The following is a 19,447-nucleotide window of genomic DNA, read 5'->3' on the forward strand; positions in this document are numbered from 1 at the left end:
CAATGAAAATCTCATTGCAGATGCCTCATCAAAAAATGTAATTATGTCTGGATGATTGTGATAAGCTAAAATTGCCCTCTTTTCTGGGGATTTTCTTTTCTTTTCTTGTCTTTTCCTGGGAAAAAAACTTTCTGTGAATCGCTAGTTAAAAAATGGCCCTACAAGTTATGGACTTCCTGTGTTCTACAGTTGTGTGAAGATTTGGGGAGCAGAAATAATGACAATTTCCTTTTATTTCTCATCTGAACTGAAAAAGGTACAAGTTCTTTCTGCTTCTTCTTTTGCGAGAGTCTGCAATTTTCCTGTAGGGGGATACTTTTTTTTGATGTGTCATCATAAAAGACAAAAGTGAAGCAAGTCATTTTAGTTTTTCCATTATCGTTCTCCATTTCTATCCTGCTTTTTCCCAAAATATTTAATTTTGTTTTATTAATCTATATTTCTTTCTGAAAGAAAAAAATATGTTAAGTTTTCTAGCATTCTTATTTTTACAGCTTTGGATAATTAATTATTTTTATTATCTGCATCACAAAAGGAATTAAAACAGTGTCAGAATGAAACTTGTTGAGTACAGTCTGCCTCCTGTAGGTACACTTATTAACTGACTTCAGTGATGGAAATTATTACTGTTAATGAAAAACTCTGTTAAATATAACAATGTGACACATGCTGTTTCATAATCTTTTTGCTCTTATTCCCTCTTTAAAAGAGAAAGTTTGATGACCACTTACTGAATGAAAACCTCAGTAGAAATCAACTAATTAATTATATTTTAATAGAAAATGTAGTCAACTGCCCATCAGTTTTGAAAAAGTGAGGAATGAAGACTGAATCTATTAATGCTACTATAATGCTTCATGCTGTCTGACACCTAAAGAACAACAGGATGAGATGGGTTTGCTTTCGATAAGAATGTTTACCTGATGGAAAATATAGTCCGAGCACAACACAAGAGAAAAGAAACTCAAATGTTACAAACAGTTCTACAAATACCTCTGAAGAAATGTCTCTGCAAGCCATATCCCAAGTCACTATGCATTTCACTATGGTGTTAGCTTTTACCATTAATCTTTCAAACTGCAGTGTATGACTCAGTCTACCTGCAATCAACAGCTTATATCATTTCTTTCACTGCCCTTCTTCTACCTAGTCTTTATATATATATATATATATATATATATATATATATATATATTTTACCTTTTCACCTACAAAATGCAAAACCTTAGTTTTTATATTATGTATTCAAGTATCTAATTATTAATTTTGCCCATTTAGCTGCAGTTGGCACCACTTTATCACTGATCACTTCACATGACTGTTACTATGTCAGCAATTTTTGTGTCACACAGACTGATGTTGTCATACCCCAGTGTGACATAAAATATGATGAAGAGGACCAGCCTCAGAACTGAACCTTTGGCTCACATGCCCCTAACCTTTTCACCATACAAAGCAATTTTTGAGCTTATATAATTCTCTGAAATAAAATAATACAACTTACCATCAACATCTTTTAAGCACTTCTTCAGACAAGTACTACGGATAGATTGATCAAGTATGCCATAGTCAATTGGCTCTTCCTTTATCTTTGGAAAAAGGTCAGATACTATTCCACTGAAAAGCTTGAGGTCATCTTGTAGGAACTTTGGAATGTTAACGTCACGAATAGCCCTGAGACATATCAGCTCCTGTAACATAGTTCAAACAAAGTTCAAATTCCAAAATACTTTACAGTAGCCATCATCATCAATGGGTACACAGCTCATGTACAAACACTTCTTATATATTTATATGCAAAATATACAGTACAGTGTATTAACAAACAGCACAATTTTTTTCTCAGACAATCATACATTTCAAAAACGAATTGCAGAATCGTGATGCTACATAAACATATGAGAACAGAATTATGTAGAAAGGAGTAAAGTCAAAAAAATATTTTCTAAGAAAGCATGTAAAATTGCACAGATTACATTATTGTCATCTTTTGAGTTTCTAGTATAGTGAAATTTGAAATAATTAAATCAAGTTCTACACAACTCAGTAGTGCTTTTTTATTTTTTAAAGAAAAAACAATCTTTACTGAATTATAACTTATGACATAGGCAATCATACATTTATACATACTGACATTCTTTTTTGGTTGCAAACATTATACATCATACACAATATACTATAAAGTCACTGTCATTTGAACATTACATAGCTCATTCAGTTTCTGCCTGCCTTTAAACCTCATTCCTCCTCCAAAATATCATTCTGCATGTATTGCTGCCACAATTACCATTTTTACATGTAATTTTACATGTAATTTGTTCCTAACCTTTTCTAATGATCCCACTTCCATTTCTTTTATCTCTTTTTCTATATTCACTACTTCTAGTATGGTTGGTTTACACTTCGATTTCCATTTTCTAGTAATTGTTTTTTTGGCAGCAGTTGGCAAACCCTTACTATGACTAGACAATTCCAATTTTGTATCACAGCTCAAAAAATAATTTCCTTAGTTACACCGACTGACCCAGTATTTCTGACAGAGTAGTCTGCAGGGCATTTTTAAAGTGCCTCCTCTTTCTTCCCAATCACACCTCTAACATTTGCAATCTATCTGAGGAAAAATTCTTTGGAGTCTGCTTCAGGTATAAACATACCTAAGCAAATACTTCCAAGCAAAAGTCTTAAATCTTCTAGACTTTGTTACATATCTGGGAGCCTTATGGGTTCCTATTATTTCATCGAACAGGCAAACTGTCAAATAGCATTTCATTAGAAATGCCATTCCCCAAACTGTACTGATTGAGATCGCATCATGGTAGGGATCAGGAAATTTGCCCTTTCCCCAATGTAGTGCAATCTCAGAGTTGATATATATAATTAGTTGTGTGTGTGTGTGTGGGGGGGGGGGTTCAATGAATAGCATTTCCAATGAAAGGCCATTTGATAAAATAATATAGACCCAAGCCTTACATATAGCCTCCCATTCTTTCTTTGGGAATTGCTTATGCAGTCTCTCTTCCCAATTCTTTCTAACCTCCTCTGATTGATTCCTATAGTTATCATGCAATATTTTATATATTCCCTACTAATTATCCCTTTATTAACAGTAGCTTGCGTTCCAGATTGTACTGAAAATTCTATCATTGCTGGGCTTTCACCTAGTATCCCCCTAATCCTTTCTCTTTGCCTATACTCCAATATCAATACTTGATTGGGAAGGCAATCTCTAGCCTGCAGTCCAAATGTATTATTGTACACTTCTCATTCTACTACCTTTCCCTCTTTATTGGCTCCCAGTATCTTGGCTCCTTTCTCAGTTTTCTCCAGCAAATTCCAGCCCCCTCTTCCTATTCCCTGTACCCCTAATTGCAGTCATCCCTTCTGGCAGAATCTCCTTTCTCCATTCCCATGTTGGCTTAGTAATTAGAATACTTTGTTACTTTAAGAATATAATATTCTGTATGGTTATTGTTATTCTCCTTAAGGATCTGCATCCAAAATCCCAGTCTTTTCTTATTTCTTGAGTTTCCCCTGTTTCATCACCATCCTTTTCCACTTTGAATTATATCTTTCTGCTTGAGCTATGCACTGGAGCTTTGACTCTGTAGCTCTGAAATGCACCTTCAAATTAGGTAATCCCAAATAAAAACAACAAACTTTTAATAAAGTAAGCACTTTCGGAAAAGCTAGTACTTTTCCTTCATCAGACATTTTGAAAATCAATTAACTCACGTTTTATACCTTCAGCTAACTTCAACTATGATCAATTAAGTTACAATTGTGTTAAATTAAATGAATACCATTACAAAAACTTTTAAAACTGTACTGCCATTAGGTAGTTATATATCAAAAACATTGTATATATACATTTCTTATTTAAAAAGGCAAACTACACCAAAATTACCAAGTATTTTTTGCGCAGCCAAATCTACTACCCACAAGTCAATCAAAAATGCCCCATGAACAAACAAAAATATTATTTATAAACAAGGGGGTACTGCAATTATTCCAATAAAATAAAGGAGGTTAATATTTCACTTATCCTATAGTTCCTTTTACAATTTTAAAATTAAAAACAAGTTATCTTCTCAAAGCTAGTAATTTCAAAATACATTTTAAAGAGACAAACTCATTCAAACCTGGAGGGGCATAAGCCACTGTTTTAATATGCCAAAAAAGTTCTTGGATTTCTAAATCTAATTGCCATGAACTGCCTCTAGGGTTAACCAATACCTGATGTAATACAGCAAATTTAAAATTGCGGTTTGGGTGTTCAACTAAATGCCTTGCCAGAGCGTTGCTGGTATCTTGCTTTTTAATAGCGTACTGATGTTCATAAATACGCTGCTTTAGTTGCCTCTCTGTCTTCCCTATGTAGAACGCAGTATAATCCTGGCAAATAGCAGAATAAACAACCACTTTAGTTGTACAGGAATATTTACCTTGGATTTTATAAGTCTTATTTCTAATATTAACCTGCTTGTCCGTGATGAGATGCTTGCACTGATGGCAAGCTCCACACTTAAACATTCCGTTATTCCCGATCTTTTTATTTATATTTCGACATTCCAAAAGTGCTTTAATATTAGGACCCCTCCTATATGTGATTTTTGGTTTGTCACCCAAAACTTTATTCAATCTACTATCTTCTATTATTAACACCCAGTTTTTATTTAAGATGTCTTTGATGTAAGGACTATCTAAACTATATGTACATAGGAGACGGGTGTGAAAATCTTGAGTTACCAAACCAGGAGTGTGGTGGCTCTGGTTACCAATTACTTCATTATAAACATCTAAACCATTAGACAAGAGAGGCTTAAAATGTCCAGACTGTCACTTAAGAATCACTTCATTAGAGATTTTGGTTACCAAACAAGGAGGGTACCCTCTTTTGATAAACATTGATTCTAGAAGGGCACATTCGTTGATAAAATCTATTTCTTCGGAAACCATTCTAGCTGCCCTCACCAGCTGACCCTTGACAACCGCTCTCTTTTGATGGTGAGGGTGACAGCTTGAAAAATGAAGAAATGAGTTTGAATATGTAGGTTTCCTATAGATTGTACTTATGAACCTAGACCTCCTTGTATCTTTAAGGATGTGAACATCAAGAAAATTAATTTGGTCTTGTTGAAAATCATATGTGAATTCTAAAAAGCCAGTCATACCTGAAATAGTGGAAACGAACTCTGAAGCGAGTTCACTGGTACCTTTCCAAACAAAGAACATGTCATCCTGGTAACGAGTGTACCAGGCGACATTGTTCTTAAATATAACATTATTGAAAAGTAGAGTCTTTTCCCAATGAGCCATGACACAGTTGGCAAAACTACCTCCACATGGGGAGCCCATGGCAACCCCAGTTTTTTGGAGGTAGATCTGCCCCTCAAACCACATAAAATTATTGGTTAGTATTATATCAAGGAGGTTTCCACTAGATAAATAGTATTTTCATTAGCTTCCCGCTCCATCATAAATTCTCTAATCCATTCTAATCCTGTACTATGAGGTATAGCCATATAAAGGTCCTTGACATCTATTGTTAAGAAGGTGTAGTCTTGATGGAAGGGAATTTTGCTTAGATCCATTAAAAAACTCCAGGAATCCTTGCAAATCTGTGTTTCTTTTACTACAAATGGTTTTAAAATGCTGTCCACGTATTTAGCACACCCATAAGAAATGGAACCCCGCCCATCAACTATTGGTCTAAAAGGGGGTTCAACAATACTTTTGTGAATCTTGGGTGTGCCAAACAACGCTGGAGTTCTTGGAGCCAGCATTGACAAATAATTATACAAATCTAGTTCAACAGAACCTTCCAAAAATAGATCTTATAAAATCAACCTAATCTTTCTATAGGCTATGTTAAACTCATTTTGACTAACTAGTACATAGGCTGGAGAATTTATAAATTTCATCATATTTTCCACATATGTGTTGTGGTCCATCAAAACCAACCCACCCCCCCTTGTCAGGTTTCATTACTCTTATATTACACTCATGCAATAATGTAATAAAATCACGTTCATTGTCATTGATGTTTTTTATGTTTCTCTTATTTATATGAGTGTTAAAATTAGAGTTCAGATCTCTCAAGTCCAACTCACACATTTTCTCAAATAAGAGTAAATTGGGATGAAGGGGGGGGGGTTAAACAAGCTGGACACTTTTACTGAATTGATAAGAGAGGGCACCGGTCCCATAAGGATGTTCAAATTTAATTTACGAACAAATAATTTAAGGTCAATTATGGTTTTCACGGGGTCCATAAATCCATCTGGGACAAAGGTTAGGCCCTTAGAAAAAAATTCCACTATGTCTTGAGGTATGTCTAACACAGTGTAATTATATATGTGGAAATCTTCACTAGAACATGCCAAAATACGAGGGTTTCTATTATGGACTTGGGTTAATGCCTCCGCTGATTGCGTTTGTTCCTTTGATGCCCCCGGTGGTTGTTCAAGTTCGGCTTCGTCTGTTGATAGTTCTGTTCCTTTGGAAAACCCTGTTGGCGACTTGTACTTGGTTGGTTAACATCTTCCACCTCGTGTTGTTGTTGAATGTTAGAGTTTTTATTATATGAAAAGTTCTTATTATTATTGTTATTAATTCTTACACTTCTACGAGGAATGGGCTGATGTTCAGTATTAGTGTCATGTTCTCCATCCAAGAAGGTGACATTAGATTGAGGTACATTATATGCAGACTCTTGTAAAGCATGATTTGAATCTAGAGGTTTAAAGATTAAGGGAGGCCGAGGGTAAGCTTTCCCATTTTGATATTGCTGCAAGTCCCTGGCTATTTTCTTCTTTTTACCATTCAGCAGCTTACTCATAGCTGCTTCGATACTAGTAAAAATACGTTTATAATCATATTTGTAGCAAGGGAAATCTGAGTTAGATTGAATTGTATGCTCTAATGTTTCCAACTCTCCCTTAAGGAATTTGACCTCTGTTTTATAGTGGTTGATTAATACATTAATAAATTCGAACCCCTGTTTATCAAATAAGTCTAAAAGTGATTTGTGAAACTCAGACCTCTCTTCTAAACAAACAGGGTACCTCCATTGTCGAAGACCTTTAGGGATCAGTTTTTTAGATACACACTCTTCCAGATATGAGATTTCGAGTTGAAGCTTTCTGCATCTAAAATGTTTATTATCAAAATCATTTATGATAGTAACAATGTTACTCACCACTGGAGTTTCGTCTTGAGATGGAATATCTAGGTCAGCGTCATTAAAGAAGTAGTTGTTATTTAAAAAATTCCCCAAACAGGAAAAGAATTATTGCCAGCTTCCTGGGCAATGCCAAAGCCATTAGGATTATGTGTCTGCTGTGAGCATTGTCCTGGGGTCAACTGAAAATCATTAGATCCGTTAGGACCATTATTGACACCACCATTTTCTGAACTGCTGTCGTTCAATATATTAGATAAAGCAGGCTGACGAACAGTTGAGCTTACTGCAGGAGGTTCGGAGAATAAGTCAGAGCCTCCCAGTTCAGCCCTCCGGATGTTGGCAGTCCTATGATTAACATTGGCTGTTGTATTATTTCCACTCATGAAGTTGTCCATTCGCTGTGTTAGGACATCAACTCGACTGAGAAGAACTTGGATCAAAGCTGTAAGGTTCCCGACGGCATTCGCGTCTCTGGTTGAGTTGTTCCCATTAGAACTTCGATTACTGCCACTATTAGCCTCCACTTGGGTAAACATGGAGCCTTGCAAAGCTGTTTGTAGATTGCTCACCATAATGAACAAAATGACAACATAAAAAACAAAAAACTGTTTAAAAAACGCATGTGGCGAGCGAAAACTAAGACAGCAAGTAAAAACAACAAATTTTTAATAAAGTAAGTGCTTTCGGAAAAGCTAGTACTTTTCCTTTATCAGACATTTTGAAAATCAATTAACTCACGTTTTATACCTTCAGCTAACTTCAATTATGATCAATTAAGTTACAATTGTGTTAAATTAAATGAATACCATTACAAAAACTTTTAAAACCGTATTGCATTAGGTAGTTATATATCGAAAACATTGTATATATACATTTCTTATTTAAAAAGGCAAACTACACCAAAATTACCAAGTATTTTTTGCACAGCCAAAACTACTACCCACAAGTCAATCAAAAATGCCCCATAACTGACCTTAAATTATTTGTTCGTAAATTGAATTTGAACGTCCTTATGGGACCGGTGCCCTCTCTTATCAATTCAGTTAAAGTGTCCAGCTTGTTTAACCCCCCCCCCCCTTCATCCCAATTTACTCTTATTTGAGAAAATGTGTGAGTTGGACTTGAGAGCTCTGAACTCTAATTTTAACACTCATATAAATAAGAGAAACATAAAAAACATCAATGACAATGAACGTGATTTTATTACATTATTGCATGAGTGTAATATAAGAGTAATGAAACCTGACAAGAGGGTTGGGTTGGTTTGGATGGACCACAACACATACTTGGAAAATATGATGAAATTTATAAATTCTCCAGCCTATGTACTAGTTAGTCAAAATGAGCTTAACATAGCCTATAGAAAGATTAGGTCGATTTTAAAAGATCTATTTTTGGAAAGTTCTGTTGATCTAGATTTGTATAATTATTTGTCAATGCTGGCTCCAAGAACTCCAGCATTGTTTGGCACACCCAAGATTCACAAAAGTATTGTTGAACCCCCTTTTAGACCGATAGTTGATGGGAGGGGTTCCATTACTTATGGGTGTGCTAAATACGTGGACAGCATTTTAAAACCATTTGTAGTAAAAGAAACACCGATTTGCAAGGATTCCTGGAGTTTTTTAACGGATCTAAGCAAAATTCCCTTCCATCAAGACTACACCTTCTTAACAATAGATGTCAAAGACCTTTATACGGTTATACCTCATAGTACAGGATTAGAATGGATTAGAGAATTTATGATGGAGAGGGAAGCTAATGAAAATACTATTTATCTAGTGGAAACCTCCTTGATATAATACTAACCAATAATTTTATGTGGTCTGAGGGGAGATCTACCTCCAAAAAACTAGGGTTGCCATGGGCTCCCCATGTGGAGGTAGTTTTGCCAACTGTGTCATGGCTCATTGGGAAAAGACTCTACTTTTCAATATTGTTATATTTAAGAACAATGTCGCCTGGTACACTCGTTACCAGGATGACATGTTCTTTGTTTGGAAAGGTACCAGTGAACTCGCTTCAGAGTTCGTTTCCACTATTTCAGGTATGACTGGCTTTTTAGAATTCACATATGATTTTCAACAAGACCAAATTAATTTTCTTGATGTTCACATCCTTAGGAGGTCTAGGTTCATAAGTACAATCTATAGGAAACCTACATATTCAAATTAATTTCTTCATTTTTCAAGCTGCCACCCTCGCCATCAAAAGAGAGCGGTTGTCAAGGACCAGCTGGTGAGGGCAGCTAGAATGGTTTCTGAAGAAATAGATTTTATCAACGAATGTGCCCTTCTAGAATCAATGTTTATCAAAAGAGGGTACCCTCCTTGTTTGGTAACCAAAATCTCTAATGAAGTGATTCTTAAGAGACAGTCCGGACATTTTAAGCCTCTCTTGTCTAATGGTTTAGATGTTTAGAATGAAGTAATTGGCAAACAGAGCCACCACACTCCTGGTTTGGTAACTCAAGATTTTCACACCAGTTTCCTATGTATATATAGTTTAGATAGTCCTTACATCAAAGACATCTTAAATAAAAACTGAGTGTTAATAATAGAAGATAGTAGATTGAATAACGTTTTTGGTGACAAACCAAAAAATCACATATAGGAGGGGTCCTAATATTAAAGCACTTTTGGAATGTCGAAATATAAATAAAAAGATCAGGAATAACAGAATGTTTAAGTGTGGAGCTTGCCATCAGTGCAAGCATCTCATCAAGGACAAGCAGGTTAATATTACAAATAAGACTTATAAAATCCAAGGTAAATATTCCTGTACAACTGAAGTGGTTGTTTATTCTGCTATGTGCCAGGATTGTACTGCGTTCTACATAGGGAAGACAGAGAGGCAACTAAAGCAGCGTATTTATGAACATCAATATGCTATTAAAAAGCAAGATACCAACAACACTCTGGAAAGGCATTTAGTTGAACACCCAAACCACAATTTTAAATTTGCTGTATTACATCAAGTATTGGTTAACCCTAGAGGCAGTTCATGGCAATTAGATTTAGAAATCCAATAACTTTTTTGGCATATTAGAACAGTGGCTTATGCCCCTCCAGGTTTGAATGAGTTTGTCTCTTTAAAATGTATTTTGAAATTACTAGCTTTGAGAAGATAACTTGTTTTTAATTTTAAAATTGTAAAAGGAACTATAGGATAAGTGAAATATTAACCTACTTTATTTTATTGGAATAATTGCAGTACACCCCTTGTTTATAAATAGTATTTTTGTTTGTTCATGGGGCATTTTTGATTGACTTGTGGGTAGTAGTTTTGGCTGTGCAAAAAATACTTGGTAATTTTGGTGTAGTTTGCCTTTTTAAATAAGAAATGTATATATACAATGTTTTCGATATATTACTACCTAATGGCAGTACGGTTTTAAAAGTTTTTGTAATGGTATTCATTTAATTTAACACAATTGTAACTTAATTGATCATAATTGAAGTTAGCTGAAGGTATAAAACATGAGTTAATTGATTTTCAAAATGTCTGATGAAGGAAAAGTACTAGCTTTTCCGAAAGCGCTTACTTTATTAAAACTTTGTTGTTTTTACTTGCTGTCTTAGTTTTCGCTCGCCACACGCGGTTTTTAAACAGTTTTTTGTTTTTTGTGTTGTAGGTAATCCCAAATCACTATATTCTATTTCAAGGATCAGCTTCTCCCACTTGACTCTTGCACTCTTCCCCTCCCAGATAAAATCCTTCAACTCTTTCTTAATTGCTATCCACAACTTCTCTTCTGGCTGACAAGAATATGCCTGACCTGTGTTTAAAACTAAAGGGACTAAAAACATTTTCACTGCTTGTATCTTGCTATCCATATTGATAAAACAGGGCTTGCAGTTTCTCATATTTGGAATATCATTTGTTTAGTCTCTTACTACATATCCTTAGCTGCTATAACCAGTGATAGGAGTAATATATTACATTATGTAATATGTTACTATAATATATTACAGTTTGTAGTAACTAGTAATATAACTAGTTACATCACCAAAATAGTAACAAAGTAATAGTAATTTATTACTTTTTTTAGTAACTAGTAATGTAAATGTGAGTTACTTTTGAGTTACTTTTACTTAAACCAGTGGTTCTCAATGTGGGCAATATTGCCCCTAAACAGTGAAAGAAAAGTCCTGGGGGCCCTGGATACTATGGATATTAATCAGATGTTAGGAGGTAATGGAGACTTTGAAGGTGGAATCTGGTATAACAAAAATTATAATATAATGTTGGCACAACTCATAGCACGCAGCATTCATAACATACCTCTCAACTGTACTAAATTCCTCAGAATTTCCAGGTTTTGGACTCAAAATAATAGGGTGCCACAAATTCTCGACTGGCCGCATTAAATCCCAATTTCAGCATGCAAACAAGGGGGGCCAGAACTATCCCACTTTTAGAAGCTTCAATAAAAAAAAAAAAAAAAAAAAACACCCCATGATGGCGGTGTTATCCTTTAAGGAGGAACATTTGCTACTCCTTACTGACAACAGGAACAACTGCTGTCACTGATTTCATGACTGACATGTAGATAATGCCGGAGGAGGGCTATAAGGATTCAGATTCAGGCATCTATTATTCTAATTTTCTTACAGATTTTGTGTCAGTATGCATTTTAAACAATAAGATATACTAAATATTGAAATCCTCAACAATTTACAGAAAACCAAGCATTTGCCAGAGGCAGGGCAAAAAATGAAGGCAAAATCAAGAATAATTGGTAGGTACAATCATATTATCTTTCTGTGTGTAAGATGGATGGCATGTTGGTGAATTTGTGTTTCAAATATTTCCCTGATGTAAAGAAACGCAGTTTAAGAGCTGGTAGCCAACAGAACTCATATACCGCTCAGCATCTCAGCTCAAAAAAAATTTAAACATAGTCATTAGTCAAACATAATGTGTGGAGGGGGGACAATGGTCTGAAATCAGGAACAAATTTTCAGTAGGACGCTTATAAACTTAGAATGGTTTTAGAATGACACATTTTGTATTAGTGTGCATTTTCTGAAGGATATTAAGAATTAAAATATTTTTGAGAAAGAGTAATACACTGCAGTCTACTAATAATGGTTTCCTCCCACATCCCAAAGATATGCTGTAGGTGGATTGGACACTCTAAATTGGCCCTAAGTGTGAGTGTGTGTGCGCCTTCTGTGGAAGGTTGGGCGCAGGGCTGGCAACTCAACACTGTAAAACTCCACTGCCAATCATGAGCAGACAGGTGATCCGCTGTGGCGACCCCTAACCAGTTAAAGCTGAAAGAAGAAGAAGAGCTGTACTTAACTGATGTAACCATAGAATTTTGAACAAGCATGGTGTTGCATTAAAAATAACCTAAGTGCAGCTTATACAGGTTTTACAAACTAACAGAGTCACACAAGTTAGTTAGTCCATGAGTAGAATGGGAAAATATTTTAACTGTCCTCTACAAGCAGACATGTCATAATTAAAGTTTGTAAATACTAGGTATCTTAAGTCACAACATTAATAAAATGTAAAAGCGGCCACTAAGAAATCCAGCATTTAATGTCTGCTTTAGTACTGAAAGCAGCAACTTCAACTCTAGTGTGACTACTAATGCGTGCTATGGACGTAAACTCAGTCCGCACTTACTGCAGAATTTAAACTAGCCATGCCGAGGTAAAGTGTGAGTGAGTGTATGAGTATGTGTGTTAGTTAAACTGGTAGTTAATTTTTCTGTATGAGAGAAATAGTGCATGTGTGTGTGTCTCTGTAATTTAAACTAGCTATTCATATGAGAGAAAAAGTGCATGTGGTAGGTGTGTGTATGAGTGTGTGGCTGTGTGAAAGGAGAGAAAAGTAAAGAGAAGAGAGAAAAGGTGTGTGTGTATATGTGTGTGTGTGTGTGTGTGTGTGTGTGTGTGTGTGTGTGTGTGTGTGTGTGTGTGTGTGTGTGTGTGTGTGTGTGTGTGTGTGTCTGTGTGTGTGTAAGAGAAGACAGAAGGTGTGTGTGTGTGTGTGTGTGTGTGTGTGTGTGTGTGTGTGTGTGTGTGTGTGTGTGTGTATATGTGTGTGTGTGTGTGTGTGTGTGTGTGTGTATAACGTACCTCTCAACTGTCCAGATTCAGCCTCAGGTCTGTTTGTGGTTTTCTGGTAAATCTGAGAGGACTGAAGTCACTAAATAACAACACACACACACACACACACACACACACATATATATATATATATATATATATATATATATATATATTTATGGATCTGCTTCACTTGACCTAAAACTCATTTCATTGACACCCATTTGACCGACACCCAAATGACCTAAATTTCATTTGACTGACTCCCATTTCACCGACAGCTTACAATACTGAATTTCAACATACTAAATCTTAAACCATAGACAAGCACATTTAGAACACAAATAACTAACCCTTTCCAGAACTTAAAAACTACTTATTTACCCTCTTAACAGAAACGGGACACTTTACAACCAAACTTGCTGGGGGGGCTACACCCCCCACAACCCCAATGCGGGGAGCTGTGCCCCTCAATTATATATACTAACTCCAGGATCGCACTACAGTGGGGAAAAGGGCATATACCTTTAACTTGCCTTACAGTACTCTACACACTGCCAGTATTGCTGGGAACACAGAAAATATTTGCCAAGTTACTTTAGATGCTGCCCATAAAAATGTAGAGACAAATCCACATTTAGGATCACTACAACACTACTTTCTACATCACTAAAAGAATTCTAACAGTCACAACTGTAAGTTACAGTAAGTCGTTTTATCACAAGCAAGTCACAGGTAAAGGAAAACCCACAAAAAGTCTGCCTTAAATGTCGGTGAAATGGGAGTCAGCCAAATGAGTTGTCAGTCAAATGAAATTCAGGTCAGTTGGGTGTTGATCAAATGGGTGTCAGTCACATGAGTTTTAGGTCAAGTAAAGTAGACCTATATATATATATATATATATATATATATATATATATATATATATATATATATATATATATATATATATATATGAGTTCCAGACTTCATATCCTTTATAAAAGGCATACTAACACATATCCTGTTATTCTATCAGCTTTCTACGTTTATAAGAACAATATTTTAAATTCTCTCCCTATTTTCGGGCCTTTGTTCTCTCATTATGCTAGTCTTTGAGCAGATTTTTTACACTAAGAGGTTGACAGGTATGGTACTGCAGAATTTAGAAAGTACCGATTTATTATGTTTTAAATTTAAAAACTGTTATTTTGTATTGTTTTGAAGATGCATTAAACAAAAAGTAATGCAGTTATCAAACAGGAATGCTCCAAACAGCAAGGGCCTCCTCTACACCCATGCTACTTAATTATATTGTCTGAGATAACTGTACCACAGAATAAATTTAATTCCCCAAGATACCACACTCTTGATGTTGTTATACATACCAAACAAATGTTCACCATCACATGTTTCAGTCTTGATCGCAGCTGTTTCACTACATATATATGTGCATTATTTGTGCTGCTTAATAAAACAAGGCATTTAACAGTACATCACATTCTACTGTGAAACTTTTTACAATATTTTAACTTAGTATTTTAAGCACACAGTGCTGTACTCTTAAAGAACAATACTGCTACATCTTCTAAATATATAATGATTACAGCACTACATTTATTTTATACATTCCAGAAACATTACTTTACTGTTTTATTCAGTCATTCTCTGATATTTAGTTTAACCAGTTCAGTGCTGTGAGGGAGCATGTTATGTTATTTTAATGAATTTCTGTAAGGGTGCAGCTAATTTGACAACAGTATGTATAAGCTAGAAGTGTGGTAGGGCAGAAAGTAGAAAGCATAGTGTTTTTTTTACATGCCTATTGCCTACTACTTCCCTTAAGATTTTTCGTTAATGCTGTGAAGCGACTTTAACTGGTGCTTCTGTGTGCATGTATATTTTCAGAGTTAATGTTAAATTGGGGAACATTTTCACAATTATTTGAATGTTGGTATCCCACAATTCCATTGCAGTGAGGGGAGTTACTTTATTATGCATGCAAATTTTATGTTGGTTAGTGTCCAGATTTTAGGCCAGTTGTACCTACTTTTAATAGGCCTTTGTCTACATTTTTGATGTCTCCAGGTAGAGAGGTATGATTCATAATAGATCATTAGAATTAGTCTGCAACATAATTTACTTCATTTTGTAGCACTGCAAGGAGGTGAAAGCTAATGATAACCAGAATCTGGCCCTGCCCTTGTACTGGGACTCTCACCCACTAAAACACCTACTAACACTGGGACAATTCTAGCCTGCCAGACACCATATCCTTACTTTGCCATATAATAAACAGCACTGGTTTTCCATACTGCCATCAATCAAAATCTAACTCACCACTCATTGGTTTAACACCTGATACCCCAGCTCACTGTACCAAGCAGGACTCTCTGTGTGGATCTATGATCAACCAACCTTTGTCTTGACAATTTTCTGTTATATTCTATTTAAAATTCTTTTCAGGTTTTAATTTTTAGTGGCTGAAAATAGACAAAATGCGTTTTTTATAGGTCTTGTGTTGCTGGCTGTGTATAGTTTGGTTTAATTATTATTTGTGACTCTCTAGCTATAAAGACTAGTCATCATCTTCTCCTTTTGGCTGCTCCCATTAGGGGTCACCTTACCATTTCATTGGTCCGCAGAACAAGTGGCAGTAGAGTTTTACAGTGTCAAGTTGCCAGCCCAGCACCCAACCTTCATCAGAAGGCACATACCACAGCAGATCATCGGTCTGCAGAATAAGTGGCAGTAGAGTTTTATCATGTTGAGTTCCAAGCCCAGTGCCCAACCTTCCTCAGAAGGTGCACACACTCACACCTAGGGCCAATTTAGAATGTCCAATCCACCTGCAGCATGTTTTGGGAATGTGGGAGGAAACAGGAGCACCTGGACGAAACCCATGTGAACACGGGGAGGACATGCAGACTCCGCCCAGAAGGCACCCCAGCCGAAAATAGAACCAGAGAACCTCTTTCTGTGAGGTGACAACATTAACTGCTGCACCACTGTGCAGCCCAGCTACAAAGACTAATCTGCTGGAGTTTCTCAACTGTTAAATGCTATTCATCATCACTGTAACATTGTGTACACAACTTTAATTATACACTTATATGCATGTGCTACTTGTATTAGTAAATCTTGATATTATAATTGATAATCTATACTTATGTAAAAGTAACACGTTACTTTAGTTAGTAACTAGCAATACTAATATATTACTTTTTTAGAAAAGTAATAAGTAATAGTAATACTTTCACGGAAAAGTAACTAGTAATAGTAACTTATTACTTTTATAAGTAACTAGCACAACACGGGCTATAACAGAATATTTTTAACCCATATTCCTGTGTACTTCATTTTATCATGTCCCCATAAATATGGCTATTGCTGAACCACTTTGTGTGTGGGTACATATTTTACAGCAATTGCCTTTGTTTTATCTTCATAAATTTTGTATCCCAAAAAGACTTGAAATGCTCTCAGAATGTACCACGACACTAAAACATACTTTTCTGGTTTTATCAGGTACAAAATAATATCATCTGCAAATAACTTTTCTTTATTCCAATTCCAATTATATCCTTAAATTTCAGAGTCCCTTATTTTCTTTGCCAATGGTTCTAAATATAACACAAATAACAAAGGGGAAAGAGGACACCCCACCTAGTTCCTCTGTTCAAATTGAATTTATCAGACAAGAACCCCTAACTTTAATTTTTGCCTCTGATCCCTCATATATCCTCATAATCAACCTTATTACTGTGTCAGGGGAAGGGCTAACAAGGAAGCTAAGTAAGGAGCTGCAATAGCAAAGAATAGGGCATCAGAGACACTCTGTCAGCTTCTGGGAAGTGACTCAGTAGGTGGCACAAAGAAACTGTATCAGTTTGAAAGACAAAGATAGAAAGATAAAGAAGATAGTCAGAAACCCTTCATAAGGGATGCCAGCCACAACCTGCTCACCAGTCCACAGGACATAAAAAGCAGATGGAATGAGTACTTCTAGCAGCTTCTGAATGAAGAAAACCCCACAGAATCTGTATTGACCCAGACACAGCTTACAATAACAGAAGAAGAGGAGACCACCCTAGAAGAAGAAAGAATAACACTAAGGAAAATGAAGTCAGGGAAAGCATCAGGCTCAGATGAGGTCACAGCAGATATGATAAAGATGCTGGGTGAGATATGGAAGAAATGGATCCTGAGGGTGCTTATAGCAGTGTAAAGACAAAGACATATCCCAGGTGAGTGAAGAATAAGCATACTCTTGCCAGTATACAAGAACAAAAGGAACACCCACAACTGTGGGTAGTAGAGAGGTATCAAACTCCTGTCACACTGCATGAAAGTTCTGGAGAGGGTGACTGATAAATGAATATGCAGAGTAATTGAAAGTTAAGATGGGAGATGAGAATTTCAGATCAGATCAGAGTGCAACACAAATAACCCAATGTTTGCAGTGAGACAGATAGTTGAGAGTAAGCTAGAAAATGAGGAAAGAGTCCAACTGGGCATTTTTGGAGTAAGCGTATGACAAGGTCCCAAGAAAGCTGAATTGGGCAGTAATGCAGTGATTTGAAGTCCAAGAAACATTGGCAGAATTAGTACAGGATTTGTACAAGGACCTAATGACTTAAGTATGCACAGTGTCCAGTCTCACAGAGGGGTTCACATTGGGAGTAGGTGTGCACTGGATTCAACTCTGATCTCACTGTTGTTCATACTGGTGATGGACTACATTCATAAACAGGTCAGAGGGGACAGATCAACAATGTTGCTGTAATCATATGATGTGTGATTGCAGGCAGATTCTGAGCAAGAACTTCAGCAAAGGAATGGAATGCAAAACTGAAGACACATGGGATGAAATTAAGTACATATAAGACAGTGGTCATGGCAGCAATTTGGGGAAAAAGGCAGGAATTGCCACTGAAAAGTAATGTTGTGTCCAAGTATACTTATCACAGCAGCAGCTATTCAAGGAAAGGTCACTGTATCAGTCAATCATAATACTGATATTTACTCATGTTTCTCAACACCTATGGTTTCACCACAATGCTTTTTGGGGAGTCCCTCTGAATCTTTAGAATTACTCTGCATAAAGGAACATCCTTGGCCACAGGAATGACAATGCATCTGTTTTCCAGGCCTGCCTGCAAGGAGTCCTAGTGTAGAATTTTTTAAGTTGTGTGTTTTGAAAGGAGGCAAAGCAAACATCTATCTGATTTTTATGTGCTTTGGTCTGTCTGAAGAGTTCCATGGGTCTTGTGCCTTTACCTTTATAGAAACTGATCCCAAGCAAAATCTGAGACATCTGTAGTTTCAGATAGAGTTGGAACAGGAGAAGTGGAGACCTGGATTTTGAGCCATTTGCAGTCTCTACCAATGTAGCTCCTTTTTTAATAAAGTAATACACACGAAAAAGGTACCTCTGAGACAAAGATAGTACGAGGTGCTGAATTAAGCCAGTTTATTCAATAAGCACAAACACAGAAAACACAAATGATCTGATCTGAAGAAGGCTGAATAGCTGAAAGCGCTAATCATTTAGAGCTCTTTTTCGTTGGAAGTCGTTTATGTTTACACTGGTCATCTGATGAAGTCTTGCATTGGAGAGATGAAAACGCATGTGTTGTTAATTGCGTTGATGACTATTCCTTAATGTTTGTGTTTTCTATGTTTGCGCTTATTGAATAAACTGGCTTAATTTAGTACCTCATACTATCTTTGGTTCAGAGGTACCTTTTTCGTGTGGATTACAGGTGTTTCTTTTGGGTGCCTATCCTCTTTTGTTTCCTTTTTAATAAAGCCCAAAACTGGAATGTGAAAAATCACAAGAATCACATAAGCCATGAAGATACTTGAGATAATCTCTGGCCTATCTCTGGCCAAACTCTGACCAAAGTCTGAGACTGATTATAGAAGTTTAGCTAAATTTTCAAATCCACCATTTTCTGGCTGAGAACAGGCTTTTGCAGTAAAGTGTCTATAATAAACTGCAGAAACACAATCCTGTGTGATATAGTCAAGGAGGATTTTTGAACATTTATCTGAAATGCCTTCTACCAGCACCTACAGGACTGCATGGATCAGGCAATCCCAAACAAAACTAAGACTCTCTGTACCAAAGGCAAGCGTCCAGTCTGGTGGACCCCAGCCATAAACAAGCTCTACAACAAAAGGAGGAAGCTACTACAAGATAGAGCAAAATCCTTGAAAG

The 19,447-nt window shown here is 36.2% G+C and overlaps 1 protein-coding gene across 1 annotated transcript in view; it reads right to left on the minus strand.

Annotated features, from left to right (window-relative positions):
* The window catches only part of DNAH1 (dynein axonemal heavy chain 1), a 5,225,710-nt gene that overhangs the window by 2,752,841 nt on the left and 2,453,422 nt on the right, over nucleotides 1-19,447 (minus strand). The window contains exon 34 of the mRNA XM_044076389.1: nucleotides 1,505-1,691. Within this exon, the coding sequence (XP_043932324.1) occupies nucleotides 1,505-1,691 (187 nt within the window). The remainder of the gene's footprint in view (nucleotides 1-1,504; nucleotides 1,692-19,447) is intronic.

This window comes from Protopterus annectens, chromosome 7.part0 (assembly GCF_019279795.1).
Source record: "Protopterus annectens isolate FY-2018-M chromosome 7.part0, PAN1.0, whole genome shotgun sequence".
Taxonomy (NCBI): domain Eukaryota; kingdom Metazoa; phylum Chordata; order Ceratodontiformes; family Protopteridae; genus Protopterus; species Protopterus annectens.